The sequence below is a fragment of the Polyodon spathula genome, chromosome 18, assembly GCF_017654505.1.
Source record: "Polyodon spathula isolate WHYD16114869_AA chromosome 18, ASM1765450v1, whole genome shotgun sequence".
Classification (NCBI taxonomy): domain Eukaryota; kingdom Metazoa; phylum Chordata; class Actinopteri; order Acipenseriformes; family Polyodontidae; genus Polyodon; species Polyodon spathula.
In genome coordinates, this window is record NC_054551.1 from 51,490 (window position 1) to 68,412 (window position 16,923).

At 51.0% G+C, this 16,923-nt stretch overlaps 2 protein-coding genes across 2 annotated transcripts in view; both read left to right on the forward strand.

Moving 5' to 3' along the window:
• LOC121331104 (cadherin EGF LAG seven-pass G-type receptor 3-like) overlaps positions 1 to 12,395 on the forward strand; it is a 49,689-nt gene extending 37,294 nt beyond the window's left edge. The window contains exons 25-35 of the mRNA XM_041278283.1: positions 2,417 to 2,591; positions 3,372 to 3,484; positions 4,148 to 4,227; positions 4,422 to 4,548; positions 5,127 to 5,258; positions 7,114 to 7,253; positions 7,421 to 7,521; positions 7,821 to 7,994; positions 8,318 to 8,506; positions 9,570 to 10,383; positions 11,496 to 12,395. Of these exons, the coding sequence (XP_041134217.1) occupies positions 2,417 to 2,591; positions 3,372 to 3,484; positions 4,148 to 4,227; positions 4,422 to 4,548; positions 5,127 to 5,258; positions 7,114 to 7,253; positions 7,421 to 7,521; positions 7,821 to 7,994; positions 8,318 to 8,506; positions 9,570 to 10,383; positions 11,496 to 11,523 (2,073 nt within the window). The 3' untranslated portion in view covers positions 11,524 to 12,395. The remainder of the gene's footprint in view (positions 1 to 2,416; positions 2,592 to 3,371; positions 3,485 to 4,147; positions 4,228 to 4,421; positions 4,549 to 5,126; positions 5,259 to 7,113; positions 7,254 to 7,420; positions 7,522 to 7,820; positions 7,995 to 8,317; positions 8,507 to 9,569; positions 10,384 to 11,495) is intronic.
• Positions 12,211 to 14,378, forward strand: LOC121330830 (leucine-rich repeat extensin-like protein 3). Its single transcript, XM_041277671.1, has 3 exons — positions 12,211 to 12,249; positions 12,384 to 12,931; positions 13,015 to 14,378. Exons 1-3 carry the CDS (start codon positions 12,211 to 12,213, stop codon positions 13,463 to 13,465), a joined length of 1,038 nt encoding a protein of 345 aa, XP_041133605.1. The 3' UTR covers positions 13,466 to 14,378.
• The last annotated feature ends 2,545 nt before the right edge of the window (positions 14,379 to 16,923 follow it).

The window sequence follows — 16,923 nt, forward strand, 5'->3', positions numbered from 1 at the left end:
TACTGCAGTTTGCATTTTCGTGGCGACACTTAGCAAAGTATACATTGTGTCGTATGTACTGAGAGAAAATATGTCAATGAAAAGAGCCGCAATATACTCATTTAAATATGTGTTGTGTCTTCTTAGCAAGATCTCTACTGCGAGAGTCACGCACCATTGTTCAAATAAGAGGCTGCTGGAAGATTAACGTCTATACATGCAAGGGGGCAAGAATCAATATAACACTGTTTTTGTTAAATGCAAACATCATCTGTACAATGCATTCTCTTATGTCTTGACATGTTTAATACTGTTAAATATAATCCTAGAGTAGCCCCTTGCTAACCCTGATATGTTTGTCCGGTATTAGGAGCTGTCAGGTTTATTAAAACACGATAAAATCCCACACTTGTGTATAGTGCTGAATGCATTTGAAATGTATGAATCATTGCTGGTGTGTTTAGACTACACATGACAGCATGAACAATAATAGAAATGCGTGCCGTAGGTCTAGACAGTGTACAGTTCAGCAGTACAGTCACATGAACACCCAGCGCACTTTCTGTTTCCTGCAGCCTGCAGGCTACCAGGGACACACAATAAATCACACTGCTGCACCCTTCACAATGCGGAGAAAAGATTAAACTGAAACTAAATGATCCGAGTGGTTTTTAATTATTATTATTATTATTATTATTATTATTATTATTAACCTTGCTATCGGATAAGTACCTCGCCGCATTGACAAGTTATGATACTTACAGGAGGACAGTCAATTCTCCTTGATACAAATTTCAGGGACCAGTAACATATGTTTGATTACACCACTAATTCGTACTGTCATTAGTAGCCTATAAGCCAGATGTATTCTGTCCGTTTGTATTTTGGTTAGTCAGGAGTGCAGTGCTGAACTGTGCACCATTACAAAGCAGCTGCACAGTAATAGAACAGGTGTGTTTCCTACCCCTACACAGATTCACAATGAGCTGGGGGGGTCAGCGGCACATAGTGCAGTCTACTGCTCCCAACACGCTGGGGAAACCAGACATGTCATAGAAATGTGTTTCAAAGGCTTGCAAGTACACCCTGCTCTTAGGGAAAAATAGGTATTTGGATTTTCGCCTCAAAAATGGATTGAGCACAGCTGGCAACGCATAAGAAAGAGAGGATTGGGGACTGCCAGCAACAGCTGGGACTGTTTAAAACGTGCTTTCAAAGGTTTTAACAGCCTGATGCGATTGTAAGAGTCGCATTGCCTGCAGCTTTCGTGCGTCTCATTATAATATCTGAGACCCCTCAGCTGCACTGTCTCCACCCCCTTTTTGTGAATTTATGCAGGAACGCCCACAATTACATATTCATCTACGCTTGAGCCACAAACAGAGACTGCAGCCGCAAAGCATTCCTTAAAAAATCACAAACAGCATTGCGCTTGTCTGGTGCATTTCACACTAGACTTCCGACTCGCGTGCAACCGACTTGAGACTCTAACGACAGTCTAACACTTTAGTGCAGCGACCCCTAGGCAACAGGGCCTCTTTCACAACTAAATAAATGAAGACATACATGAATAAGTAAATGGGATGTGATTTCAGAGGGACTCTCCATTATTACAGTGTGATGTGATTTCAGAGGGACTCTCCATTATTACAGTGTGATGTGATTTCAGAGGGACTCTCCATTATTACAATGGGATGTGATTTCAGTGGGACTCTTCCATTATTACAATGGGATGTGATTTCAGAGGGACTCTCCATTATTACAATGGGATGTGATTTCAGAGGGACTCTCTATTATTACAATGGGATGTGATTTCAGAGGGACTCTCCATTATTACAATGGGATGTGATTTCAGAGGATCTCTCCATTATTACAGTGTGATGTGATTTCAGAGGGACTCTCCATTATTACAATGGGATGTGATTTCAGAGGGACTCTCCATTATTACAGTGTGATGTGATTTCAGTGGGACTCTTCCATTATTACAATGTGATGTGATTTCAGAGGGACTCTCCATTATTACAATGGGATGTGATTTCAGTAGGACTCTCCATTTTTACAATGGGATGTGATTTCAGAGGGTCTCTCCATTATTACAGTGTGATGTGATTTCAGAGGGACTCTCCATTATTACAGTGTGATGTGATTTCAGTGGGACTCTTCCATTATTACAGTGTGATGTGATTTCAGTAGGACTCTCCATTATTACAATGGGATGTGATTTCAGTAGGACTCTCCATTATTACAATGGGATGTGATTTCAGTAGGACTCTCCATTATTACAATGAGATGTGATTTCAGTGGGACTCTCCATTATTACAATGAGATGTGATTTCAGAGGGACTCTCCATTATTACAATGGGATGTGTTCAGCCTGGCTCCTGTAAGAAGCGGCACATCAGTGCGAGACTAACCCCTGTGCTTCTGTCCCCTGCAGTTCCTGTGCACCGGCATTGCCATTCTGCTACACTATTTCTTCATGGCCACGTTCGCATGGCTGTTTGTGGAGGGGCTGCACATCTACCGCATGCAGACGGAGGCGCGCAACATCAACTACGGAGCCATGCGCTTCTACTACGCCATCGGCTGGGGCGTGCCAGCCATCATCACCGGTAACGAGAGCACTGCTGCCTGCTGACAGCTTCCACAGTCCAGCACCCTGAGAAAACAAAACCACGCTCATCTCTTCACTTCCCCCCATGCTTTTCCCATGGTTATATGCTAGGCTTCCACCATATTTCACCCTGCTTTCCCATGTTTAGTAATATGCTTTATTGTGCTCTGCTATGCTTTTAATAAGGAAAACTTTTCTAATTGAAACTCTACAGCTGATCCCTATATTAGATATGGATATATTTGAATATGGTTCTGAAGAAGTTTTGGGTCAGCCAGGGTCTCCAAGGTTTGAGGACAGCAAACATTTCTGTGAGTGCAGAGACCTGGTCCCTCTACCCTTTTAGAACTCTTTCACTGCCACGTTTTCACCGCCATGACTGAGAAGTACTATTGGAAACATTTCTTTGTTTCTTCTTGTGCTGATTGAGCATCTCAGTGCTGCAGTGGTCAGGATGCTGACTTTCCCTCTCTCTATCTCTCTCTCCCTCTCTCTCTCCCCTTCCTGTCTTCCTCTCTCCCTCTCTCCCTCTCTCCCTGTCTATCTCTCTCTCCCACTCTCCCCTCTCTCTCCCTCTCCCTCTCTCTCACCCCCTCTCTCTCCCTCTCCCTCTCTCTCTCCCCTCTCTCTCTCTCCCCTTCTCTCCCTCTCTCCCTCTCTCCTCTCTCTCCCTCTCTCTCTCTCTCTCTCTCTCTCTTTCTTTCTCTCTTTCTCTCTCTTTCTCTCTCTTTCTCTCTCCCCCCTCCCTCTCTCTCTCCCCCCCCTCTCCTCATGCCAGGCCTGGCGGTGGGGTTGGACCCTGAGGGTTATGGGAACCCTGATTTCTGCTGGATCTCGGTCCACGACAAGCTGATCTGGAGCTTCGCTGGACCCATTGGCATTGTCATTGTGGTAAAGACCTCCCCTTCCCATCACATTGTCATTGTGGTAAAGACCTCCCCATTTCCATCACATTGTCATTGTGGTAAAGACCTCCACTTTCCATCACATTGTCATTGTGGTAAAGACCTCCCCCTTCCCATCACATTGTCATTGTGGTAAAGACCTCCCCTTTCCATCACATTGTCATTGTGGTAAAGACCTCCCCCTTTCCATCACATTGTCATTGTGATAAAGACCTCCCCCTTTCCATCACATTGTCATTGTGATAAAGACCTCCCCCTTTCCATCACATTGTCATTGTGGTGAAGACCTCCCCCTCTTTATGGGACACTTCTCAATGAATCTGCTGGCCAGGACACTCACACCCTCAGTGAAGTCTATTATTATTAATATTGAAGTGATCAGGAGCCAGGAGTTTGAGCAGGGTACACACTCAGGAGTTTGAGCAGGGAACACACTCAGGAGTTTGAGCAGGGAACACACTCAGGAGTTTGAGCAGGGAACACACTCAGGAGTTTGAGCAGGGAACACACTCAGGAGTTTGAGCAGGGCACACACTCAGGAGTTTGAGCAGGGCACACACTCAGGAGTTTGAGCAGGGCACACTCAGAAGTTTGAGCAGGGTTAGAACCTGTCTGAGCCACCACCCCCCCTCTCTCTCTTCTCTTCCAGATGAATGGAGGGATGTTCCTCGTCGTGGCGCGCATGTCCTGCAGCCCCGCGCAGAAAGAGACAAAGAAGCACTCCGTGGTGTGAGTACTGGGACTGGGAGGATTGGGAGGATTGGGAGGATTGGGGAGGGAGGGAGGGAGGGAGAGCAGTCTTGGCGTTAGAGCTGAGGGATTCGAGGGAGGCAGTTTCAGTAATTGTTAGTTTCTACTTTTGTCTCTTCTTTCATCTGCTCTGTCATTTCTCTGTCTGTCTCTCTCGCTCTGTCTCTCTGCAGTGTGACAGTGCGCAATGCCTTCATTCTGCTGCTCCTGGCCAGCTCTACCTGGCTGTTCGGTCTGATGGCCGTCAATAACAGTGTCCTGGCCTTTCACTACCTCTACACTGTGCTCTGCTGTCTGCAGGTATCCCCCTCCTCTCTCCCAGCCAGCCTGTCTGTGTGTCTGTCTTTGTGGGGGGGGGGGGGGGGGGGTGTCTGACCTGTGTGTGGGTGTGTGTGTGTATATCTGTGTGTACGTGTGTGTGGGTGTGGGTGTGGGTGTGGGTGTCTGACCCATGTGGGTCTGCTGGTAAATCTGTAAGAAGCTCATGCTGTGTGCTTGTGTGCAATCTGGTTTATTTTATGATTAACTGAACCTCAGCAATGCCCATGGGTTCTCATTGATGAGCGACGGGTTGTTGAAGAAGAAAAGTTCAAGGAAGGAGTCTCTGTTATTAGATACAGTGTTTAAATAACAAGTTCTGAACTCTCTCCCCACCTCTCCTCGTCCCTTCCTTCCCCCCCATCCCTTCCTACCCCCTGAGGGATAAAGAGCTCCTCATCCCTTCCTGCCCCCTCTCCCGTATCCCTTCCTGCCCCCTCTCCTCATCCCTTCCTGCCCCCTCTCCCGTATCCCTTCCTGCCCCCTCTCCTCATCCCTTCCTGCCCCCTCTCCCGTATCCCTTCCTGCCCCCTCTCCTCATCCTTTCCTGCCCCCCGCAGGGTCTGGCCGTGCTGCTGGTGTTCTGCCTGCTGAACTCGGAGGTGCAGGAGGCCTGGAAGCTGGCCTGTCTGGGCAAGAAGAACCCTGGAGAGGAATCCACACGACCAGAGAGACCACCCCAGCAAATTACAGTGAGCACTGAGACACACAGACAGGCAGAGAGACCACCCCAGCAAATTACACTGAGCACTGAGACACACAGACAGGCAGAGAGACCACCCCAGCAAATTACACTGAGCACTGAGACACACAGACAGGCAGAGAGACCACCCCAGCAAATTACACTGAGCACTGAGACACACAGACAGGCAGAGAGACCACCCCAGCAAATTACAGTGAGCACTGAGACACACAGACAGGCAGAGAGACCACCCCAGCAAATTACACTGAGCACTGAGACACACAGACAGGCAGAGAGACCACCCCAGCAAATTACAGTGAGCACTGAGACACACAGACAGACAGAGAGACCACCCTAGCAAATTACAGTGAGCACTGAGACACACAGACAGGCAGAGACCACTCAGCAAATTACAGTGAGCACTGAGACACACAGACAGGCAGAGAGACCACCCCAGCAAATTACAATGAGCACTGAGACACACAGACAGGCAGAGAGACCACCCCAGCAAATTACGCTGAGCACTGAGACACACAGACAGGCAGAGAGACCACCCCAGCAAATTACAGTGAGCACTGAGACACACAGACAGGCAGAGAGACCACCCCAGCAAATTACAGTGAGCACTGAGACACACAGACAGGCAGAGAGACCACCCCAGCAAATTACAGTGAGCACTGAGACACACAGACAGGCAGAGAGACCACCCCAGCAAATTACAGTGAGCACTGAGACACACAGACAGGCAGAGAGACCACCCAGCAAATTACAGTGAGCACTGAGACACACAGACAGGCAGAGAGACCACCCCAGCAAATCACACTCAGCACTGAGACACACAGACAGACAGGCAGGCTGGCGGGTGGGCAGACAGACTGATTCACAAATAAGAGCATCAAATCAAATCAAATTTTATTTATAAAGCGCCATTCACACCAAAGGCGTCTCAAGGCTCTGCACAGGAACAACAATTTATCGTGAAATACAAAAAACACAACAATATACAGGAAAGCAGTCGAGACACACTAGGATAGAAAGCAGTGTTTATAAAGACAGTCGAGACACACTAGGATAGAAAGGCCAATGTATAGAAGTAAGACTGACCTTCATATGTTTCAAGGTGCATGCCTGTATGCCTGTGTGTGAGTCTGCGTGCATGCCTGTGTGTGAGTCTGCATGCGTGCCTGTATGTGAGTCTGCGTGCGTGCCTGTATGTGAGTCTGCGTGCGTGCCTGTGTGTGAGTCTGCGTGCGTGCCTGTGTGTGAGTTTGCGTGCGTGCCTGTGTGTGAGTCTGCGTGCGTGCGTGCGTGCGTGCCTGTGTGTGAGTCTGCGTGCGTGCCTGTGCGTGTGTGCGTGTGTGCCTGTGTGTGAGTCTGCGTGCGTGCCTGTGTGTGAGTTTGCGTGCGTGCCTGTGTGTGAGTCTGCGTGCGTGCGTGCGTGCGTGCGTGCGTGCCTGTGTGTGAGTGTCAGACGCACGGCGTGGTGCACCACACCAGTGTGTGCACGTATGCGTGCACGCGTGCGTGGTGCCTGTGTGTGAGTCTGCACACTCGTGCACACGTGAGTCGGTGCTGCATGCTCAGACGCAGTCGCACGTGAGGACTGCACTCAAGCATGTGTGCATGTCACAACTCTAGCGCACGCGTGGTGCGCACCTGTGTGTGAGTCTGCGTGCGCAGCGTGCCTGTGTGTGAGTCTGTGTGCGTGCCTGTGTGTGAGTCTGCGTGCGTGCCTGTATGCCTGTATGTGAGTCTGCGTGCATGCCTGTGTGCATGTCTGCGTGTGTGCCTGGGTGCGTGTCTGCGTGCCTACGTGCGTGACCTTGTCCCCTGTGCCATCGTGTCCTCTCTATCTGTCCCATCAGGGTCCCAACCCCTACAACAACACATCCTTGCTTGAGGAGAGCGGGCTGCATCGCATCACCCTGGGGGCCTCGACCATCTCCTCCGTGAGCAGCGTGCGCTCAGCACACACACACTCCAGCCAGAGAGCTGGGTACCTGAGGTGAGAGAGAGGGGAGAGGGGATCTCATACAGTGCTGTAAAGACCGTGAGGAGGGAGAGAGGATGTCTGATTATTTGTCAGTGATCGTGTCTTGCTTGTCTGATGGATCTGAAGTCAGTGAAGGTACAGGGAGCGCTCCCAGTAACGAGATGCTGTCTCCCCTGCAGAGAGACCCTGCTGGCTCGACAGGGCTGCGCGCTGGAGCACAACCTGCTGGGACCCACTGGAGCCACAGACCTGGACGTGGCCATGTTTCACCGGGACGGAGGTGAGGCTGGGCACAGGAGCCACTGAAACACACTGTGGGGTTCTATTGAAAGCTTGAGCATTCTGATAATGTGGCTGAGGTACTGTGCAAACGTGATCAGGCTAAAGCATAGGACAGTGAAATAAGGTATTGTGAAAGCACAGAGAGAGCTGGTGAAGCATGGTAAAAAACATACCAGCCAGGGTAAGCTGTGGTAGATGCACATAACCATGGGAAAGGTATGGGGTGGGTCTGCAGAATGAGCGTGCAAATTTAGTATGGGAAAGTTTGTAAGATGAAGCGCATCTAATCACCCCCAGGAGACGACTCGGACTCAGATTCAGACCTGTCCCTTGAGGAGGAGCGCAGTCTGTCCATCCCGTCCTCCGAGAGCGAAGACAACGTGCATCTCCGCGGGAGGATCCAGCGCCGATTCAAACGCACCAACCAGAGCGAGCGCCTGCTCTCTGACCCCGCCCACAGCACAGCCAAAGGTAACTCCCCCCTCCCACCTCTCTCACAGTCCCATCCCACTGCACAAAAGACACACCCACTCCCACAGACCACACCCCCTCACTGCAGTCTGACCAGGCCAGGGACTCTGCTCTCAGACATGGAGTCCAGGGGAACAGGGAGCCTGCTGGAACCAGCGAGGATTGTACTGAGAAAGGGTGCTCCAGACCAGCTAGTGTGTGTGTATGTATGTGTGTATGTGTGAGTGAGTGTCTCAGTGAATGTGTCAGATGGTGTGGCAGTGTGATTGATGGCGTGTCAGTGTGATTGATGGCGTGATTGAGCATCTCTGTCTGTCTTGCAGATCTGGACGGCAATGATCTGCTCTCCTATTGGCCGGCCCTGGGGGAGTGTGAGGTGCACTCACTGCACAAGTGGGGCTCTGAGCGCCGGCTGGGTGTTGACTTCAGCAAAGATGCAGCCAATAACAACCAGCTGGAGCCGTCTCTAACCAGCGGGGATGAGAACAGTGTGACACACAGGCACCGTAAAGGTGATTAGCACAAACAGCCTGGCAGCCTCCTTCCACCCTGCACATTGCACCCTGCACCCTTCACCCTCCACCCTGCACCCTCTACACTGCACCCTGCACCCTGCACCCTGCACCCTCCACCTTGCACCATCCACCTTCCACCCTGAACCCTCTACCCTGCACCCTCTACCCTCTACCCTGCACCTTCTACCCCGCACTCTGCACCCTGCACCCTCTACCCTGTACCCTGCACCCTCTACCCTGCACCCTGCACCCTGTACCCTGCACCCTGTACCCTGCACTCTCACTGCACACAGAGCACAGAGCACACTGCACTCTCACTGCACACAGAGCGCAGAGCACACTGCGCTCTCACTGCACAGAGCACACTGCACTCTCACTGTGCACAGAGCGCTCTCACTGCACACAGAGTGCTCTCACTGCACACAGAGCACAATGCACTCTCACTGCACACAGAGCACACTGCACTCACTGCACACAGAGCACAGAGCAGACTACGCTCACTGCACACAGAGCACAGAGCACACTGCACTCTCACTGCACACAGAGCACACTGCACTCTCACTGCGCACAGATCGCTCTCATTGCACACAGAGTGCTCTCACTGCACACAGAGCGCTCTCACTGCACAGAGCACAGAACACACTGCACTCTCACTGCACACAGAACACACTGCACTCTCACTGCACACAGAGCACTCTCGCTGCACAGCACAGAGCGCACTACACTCTCACTGCGCACAGAGCGCTCTCACTGCGCAGAGCACAGAGCATACTGCACTCTCACTGCGCACAGAGCACACTGCACTCTCACTGCACACAGAGCACACTGCACTCTCACTGCACACTGCACTCTCAATGCACACAGAGCGCAGAGCACACTGCACTCTCACTGCACACAGAGCACACTGCGCTCTCACTGCACACAGAGCACGCTGCACTCTCACTGCACACAGAGTGCTCTCACTGCACACAGAGCACACTGCGCTCTCACTGCACACAGACCACACTGCACTCTCACTGCGCACTTGCAGAACTCACACTCTTCCTCTCTCCTCACACAGGAATCTTGAAGAACCGCCTCCCCTGTCCTCCAGCCGTACAGGGCCTGTCGTCGATGGGCCGGGTCCCGAGCGAGCTGTCCTGGTACAAGACCTCCACGCTGGGGCATCGGGCCGTGCCGGCGGCCTCGTACGGGCGCATGTACTCTGGGACGGGCAGCCTGTCCCAGCCGACCAGCCGCTACTCGTCTCGGGAGCAGCTGGACTCCCTGGCACGCCGGCATCTGTCCCGCGAGGCCATGAGCCACCGCCACGCCACTTCACAAGACTGCCTGGAGGCCGTGCCCAGCAGACATGCCCCGCGGGAGAGCCTGGAGGCAGGGGGCTGGCTCAACAGCACCCTCCCCCGCAGGGGGGGCACCAGAGAACACCTGGAGGCGCTGCCCAGCAGAGCACAGCAGCCCTGCAGAGAGTGGCTGAACACGCTGCCGACCCGCCAGCCCTCGAGAGACCCCTCGCCCCCCCTGCATGTGCCCACCAGACATGCATCCCGTGAGCAGCTGGAGCTTCTGTCCCGCTGGCAGGGCTCGCGGGAGAGGCTGGACTGCGCGCCCCCCTGTAGGTACCTGTCCCGAGAGGTGCTGGAGCCCCCAAGCCGCCATCCCTCCACTGAGCAGCTGGACATCCTCTCCTCCATCCTGGCCTCCTTCAGCTCCTCTGTACTTTCCTCCTCCTCCTCCTCTGCTCCACAGGGGGCCACCATCACTCCGTCCTGCACTGCAGCCGGCCAGACCTCTCCCCCCCCTCCCGCGCCCTGCTCCTCCACCCCACGCTCCGCAACCTCACACAGCATCTCGGAGCTCTCCCCCAACTCAGAGTAAGTAACTCCTCTATCACCCGCTCCCTCAACGTCTGTCTCCCTCTCCCCCTCTCTGTCTGTCTGTCTGTCTCTCTCTCCCTCTGTCTCTCCCTCCCTTTGATTCTCTTTCGTTTCTCTCTGATTCTCTCTCTTGTATCGCTCTCTGATTCTCTCTTTCTCTCTGATTCTCTGTCTCATTTCTCATGTTTCTCTCTCATATCTCTCTGATTCTGGTATCTCTCTGATTCTCTCTCGTATCTCACTGATTCTCTTTTGCATCTATTTCTGATTCTCTCTCTGATTCTCTCTCGTCTCTTTGATATCTCTCTGATTCTCTCTCCGATTCTTTCTTGTATCTCTCTGATTCTCTCTCTTATCTCTCTGATTCTCTCTCTCTGATTCTTTCTCGTATCTCTCTTGTTTTTTCTCTGATTCTCTCTCTCTGATTCTCATATCTCTGTGATTCTCTCTCTCTCTCTCTCTCTCTGATTCTCTCTCGTAACTTTCTGATTCTCTCTCTCATCTCTCTGATTATCTCTTGTATCTATTTGATTCTCTCTCGTATCTCTCATTATCTCTCGAATCTCTGATTATCTCTTGTATCTGTTGTTTTTCTTTGATTCTCTCTCTGATTCTATCTCATATCTCTCTCTGATTCTTGTATCTCTCTGATTCTCTCTCTTATCTCTCTGATTATCTCTTGTATCTGATTCTCTCTTGTATCTCCCTGATTATCTCTTCTATCTCTCTGATTCTCTCGTATCTCTCTGATTCTCTCTAGTATCTCTGATTCTCTCTCTCTGATTCTCTCTCTCATATCTCTCTCTCTGATTCTCTCTTGTATCTCTGATTCTCTCTCTCTGATTCTCTCTCGTGTCTCTGATTCTCTATCTCTGATTCTCTCTATGATTCTCTCTTGTATCTCTCTGATTCTCTCTTGTATCTCTCTGATTCTCTCTGTCTGATTCTCTCTCTCTGATTCTCTCTCTTATCTCTGATTCTCTCTTGTATCTCTCTGATTCTCTCTCATATCTCTCTGATTCTTTCTCTTTGATTCTCTCTCGTGTCTCTCTCTGATTCTCTCTCGTATCTCTGTCTTGTTTTTTCTCTGATTCTTTGCTTTATTTCAGAGTAACAAGAGCTGAAGGACAGTCTTGATGACACCCCCAAAAACATCCCAGAATTCAGTGTGTCTGTGAATCCCGGCTGGCACAAGCCTCGCCCACTCCGCTGACCCACAGAAAGCTGAGGTCAGTGCTGATGGAGCTGGGAATGCTGGGAAGACAGAGGACTGCCTCTGTGTTTGTCCCTGCTGGGATGGCAGGACTGAGGAGAGCCGGGAGCACACAACTCAAATCTTCCATATCACGCATCTCCCACATCTCCAGTGAACAGGAGACAGAGAGAAACATGCAAGAACAAAACACCAAGACTTTTTTATACATTTTGTATCTTTTTCATCAGAGAGGAAAACAAATATTTCTATGATCTTGTTTTTAAAGCTTATTTTGCGATGTTGTTTTTGTTGCTGCTGTGTAGAGTTTGAACACTGCGGGGCAAGAGAGAGAAGCCCAGGACAGGACTGGAGGGAACTCCTTCTCTACTGCAGTAACAGAGACTGACCACCAGAAGGAGAAAGAGAGCACAGGACTAGAACTGAATCTCCACCGCAGTAACAGAAACTGGCCACAAGAGGGAGACAGAGAGCACAAGACTGTAGCACTGATTCTACACTGCAGTAACACAGACTGACCACAAGAGGGAGACAGAGAGCGAGGGACTGTAGAACTCGGTCTCTCTGTCCATCCTGTCCTGTCCTGGACACCGTGTCTGTCTCTCATACACATGGTAAGCCCATCTGCGACTGGGGTGGAAGCAGAGAGGGTTACAGGAAGCAGTGTTTATTTCCATTGAACAACACAAAACAAATTGTTTGTAATTGTACTGAATAAAAAATAAATACATTAATAAATAATGTAAAAAATAAAGAATTGGAAGCATATGAGTGGACATGCTAGCCCTCTCCCTGTCCGCTCCCCGCCCTCTCCCTGTCCGCTCCCCGCCCTCTCCCTGCCTGCTCCCCGCCATCTCCCTGTCCACTCCTCGTCCTCTCCCTGTCCGCTCCCCGCCCTCTCCCTGTCCGCTCCCCGCCCTCTCCCTGTCCGCTCCCCGCCCTCTCCCTGCCTGCTCCCCGCCATCTCCCTGTCCACTCCTCGTCCTCTCCCTGCCTGCTCCCCGCCATCTCCCTGTCCACTCCTCGTCCTCTCCCTGTCCGCTCCCCGCCCTCTCCCTGCCTGCTCCCCGCCATCTCCCTGTCCACTCCTCGTCCTCTCCCTGTCCGCTCCCCGCCCGCTCCCTCACACACGCTGCAGTCCGCTCCCCGCCCGCTCTCTCACACACGCTGCAGTCCTCTCCCCGCCCGCTCCCTCACACACGCTGCAGTCCTCTCCCCGCCCGCTCCCTCACACACGCCGCAGTCCGCTGCCCGTCCGCTCCCTCACACACGCTGCAGTCCGCTCCCTGCCCGCTCCCTCACACACGCTGCAGTCCTCTCCCCGCCCGCTCCCTCACACACGCTGCAGTCTGCTCCCTCACACACGCTGCAGTCCTCTCCCTGCCCGCTCCCTCACACACGCTGCAGTCTGCTCCCTCACACACGCTGCAGTCCTCTCCCCGCCCGCTCCCTCACACACGCTGCAGTCCTCTCCCCGCCCGCTCCCTCACACACGCTGCAGTCCTCTCCCCGCCCGCTCCCTCACACACGCTGCAGTCCTCTCCCTGCCCGCTCCCTCACACACGCTGCAGTCCTCTCCCCGCCCGCTCCCTCACACACGCTGCAGTCTGCTCCCTCACACACGCTGCAGTCCTCTCCCCGCCCGCTCCCTCACACACGCTGCAGTCCTCTCCCCGCCCGCTCCCTCACACACGCTGCAGTCCGCTCCCCGCCCGCTCCCTCACACACGCTGCAGTCCTCTCCCCGCCCGCTCCCTCACACACGCTGCAGTCCTCTCCCCGCCCGCTCCCTCACACACGCTGCAGTCCTCTCCCCGCCCGCTCCCTCACACACGCATATTTCTGTCTTATTTTTCTTTGCTTTTAATACGTTTCGATTCACTGTCAGCTACTTTATTTTTTAAAGTTGTTTTTTGTGAGCAGGAGAGAGAGAGAGAGTGAGAGAGAGAGAGAGAGAGCGAGAGAGAGATGTTGTCTTTTCAAATCTGTGTCTGTTTTAAGAAACAATAAATATCGCTCCTTTGATTGTGTAAAAAAGTACAAGAGCCAAGTTTGGAAATTAAAACGACAAATTGTACACCTGCGTCTGTCTCTGCTTGTTTCTCTTTGAAAATGGTCCTGTGACCAGTGACCCTGTCTTTTGCTTCACTGAGCAGTCCTATCACCAGTGACCCTGTCTATTGCTTCACTGAGTGGTTCTGTGATCAGTGACCCTGTCTATTGCTTCACTGAGCGGTCCTGTCACCAGTGACCCTGTCTATTGCTTCACTGAGCGGTCCTGTGATCAGTGACCCTGTCTATTGCTTCACTGAGCGGTCCTGTGATCAGTGACCCTGTCTATTGCTTCACTGAGCGGTCCTCTGACCAGTGACCCTGTCTATTGCTTCACTGAGCGGTCCTGTCACCAGTGACCCTGTCTATTGCTTCACTGAGCGGTCCTGTGATCAGTGACCCTGTCTATTGCTTCACTGAGCAGTCCTGTGATCAGTGACCCTGTCTATTGCTTCACTGAGCAGTCCTGTGATCAGTGACCCTGTCTATTGCTTCACTGAGCAGTCCTGTGATCAGTGACCCTGTCTATTGCTTCACTGAGCAGTCCTGTGATCAGTGACCCTGTCTATTGCTTCACTGAGCGGTCCTGTGACCAGTGATTTACACATTGCCTGTACAGTTGAAGGATCCAATGTAAGAATGTGTCGTGTTTGCAGCTGTGTGTAGGAATCTCTTCTTGATTGCTTCTGAGCTATGTTGTATTATTAAATGTTTGTGTTTTGGGTTTATACGTGGCTGCGTTTCAATGTTGTATTTTGTTTGGTTTTTTACATTTATTTTTTTTGTCAAAAAACAAAAAGTGATATTGTCATGAAAAACATTTACTTAAAAAAAAAAAAGAGTAAAAAATGAGAATGTTGCAAGCCAAGGGTAATATATGTGATACTGGTGATGTTAAAAATCAACTCACCTCAGGCAGATCGATAGTAGTGATCAGCTCACCTCGGGCAGATCGATAGTAGTGATCAGCTCACCTCAGGCAGATCGATAGTAGTGATCAGCTCACCTCTGGCAGATCGATAGTAGTGATCAGCTCACCTCAGGCAGATCGATAGTAGTGATCAGCTCACCTCAGGCAGATTGATAGTAGTGATCAGCTCACCTCAGGCAGATCGATAGTAGTGATCAGCTCACCTCAGGCAGATCGATAGTAGTGATCAGCTCACCTCAGGCAGATCGATAGTACAGTGATCAGCTCACCTCGGGCAGATCGATAGTAGTGATCAGCTCACCTCAGGCAGATCGATAGTAGTGATCAGCTCACCTCAGGCAGATCGATAGTAGTGATCAGCTCACCTCAGGCAGATTGATAGTAGTGATCAGCTCACCTCGGGCAGATCGATAGTAGTGATCAGCTCACCTCAGGCAGATCGATAGTAGTGATCAGCTCACCTCAGGCAGATCGATAGTAGTGATCAGCTCACCTCAGGCAGATTGATAGTAGTGATCAGCTCACCTCAGGCAGATCGATAGTAGTGATCAGCTCACCTCAGGCAGATCGATAGTAGTGATCAGCTCACCTCAGGCAGATCGATAGTACAGTGATCAGCTCACCTCAGGCAGATCGATAGTAGTGATCAGCTCACCTCAGGCAGATCGATAGTAGTGATCAGCTCACCTCAGGCAGATCGATAGTAGTGATCAGCTCACCTCAGGCAGATCGATAGTAGTGATCAGCTCACCTCAGGCAGATCGATAGTAGTGATCAGCTCACCTCAGGCAGATCGATAGTAGTGATCAGCTCACCTCAGGCAGATCGATAGTACAGTGATCAGCTCACCTCAGGCAGATCGATAGTAGTGATCAGCTCACCTCAGGCAGATCGATAGTAGTGATCAGCTCACCTCAGGCAGATCGATAGTAGTGATCAGCTCACCTCAGGCAGATCGATAGTAGTGATCAGCTCACCTCAGGCAGATCGATAGTAGTGATCAGCTCACCTCAGGCAGATCGATAGTAGTGATCAGCTCACCTCAGGCAGATCGATAGTAGTGATCAGCTCACCTCAGGCAGATCGATAGTAGTGATCAGCTCACCTCAGGCAGATCGATAGTAGTGATCAGCTCACCTCAGGCAGATCGATAGTAGTGATCAGCTCACCTCAGGCAGATCGATAGTAGTGATCAGCTCACCTCAGGCAGATCGATAGTAGTGATCAGCTCACCTCAGGCAGATCGATAGTAGTGATCAGCTCACCTCAGGCAGATCGATAGTAGTGATCAGCTCACCTCAGGCAGATCGATAGTAGTGATCAGCTCACCTCAGGCAGATCGATAGTAGTGATCAGCTCACCTCAGGCAGATCGATAGTACAGTGATCAGCTCACCTCAGGTAGATCGATAGTAGTGATCAGCTCACCTCAGGCAGATCGATAGTAGTGATCAGCTCACCTCAGGCAGATCGATAGTACAGTGATCAGCTCACCTCAGGCAGATCGATAGTACAGTGGTCGGGTATACTACCTCTACATCCATGGACAGAGTTTAAACCTGGGCAGGGAATTCAATGTAATATCAAGTGCCTTGTTTTTTACATGTATTGTCACAGAATCTTTGAGGCAATGTTAAAGGTTAACTCAGCAGGGGGCGAGCTGCTGGTCTTTTTCACCATCCTTGCAACCCATCAGCTGCACTCGTGAAGAATTCAAATAGCTCTCTGGCTGGCTCAGTTGGTAGAGCATTGGACTCTGATTCAGGTCCCATGTGAAATACAAGTTATGTTTTTTTTTTCGCTCATTTTCAGAAATATTGTTTCATTTACCTTATAGAGCTACTGTATAAGAGGTTTGGGTTTGATAATCCCTCCTCTTCAGTGGCATGAAACTCTACAACTGTGCAACTGTGCAATAAGATACACGATTCTGAACTCCAGCAGTGTGCTCTCTGACAAGAGAAGTGGGTCTCATATACAAGGTTACACTGCTACACTGTCACAAGGAGCCAGGTGGTGCAGTGGGCTAGTTCACTAACCCTGCTTGTAGTGTTCCTTGGTGGTCTGGGTTCAAAGCCAGCTTACAGTACAAGTGAAGTGAGTTTAAAACCAGACTCGAAACACAATGGCACAGCATGATTGGTATTCCCTGATCTAAGAGATTTGAAGAAAAAATGTATCACTTTCAAGTGGTTTAAATTTTGTACAAATCATTAGTTAATGTACTGGAGGGCATTTGAGAGCAGGGTAGAGCAGCTCTCTGGCCGGTTGAGTTGGTAGAGCATTGGAGTCTCATTTCCAGGGTTGCTGGTTCAAATCCCACAAGACACAAGTATAAATCCC

Coding starts and splice junctions, on each gene's coding strand:
- LOC121330830 (XM_041277671.1), top strand. CDS start 12,211: ATGGTAAGCCCATCTGCGACTGGGGTGGAAGCAGAGAGG. Junction 12,250..12,383: donor CTGGGGTGGAAGCAGAGAGG/GTTACAGGAAGC, acceptor TGGACATGCTAG/CCCTCTCCCTGTCCGCTCCC. Junction 12,932..13,014: donor GTCCTCTCCCCGCCCGCTCC/CTCACACACGCT, acceptor GCAGTCTGCTCC/CTCACACACGCTGCAGTCCT.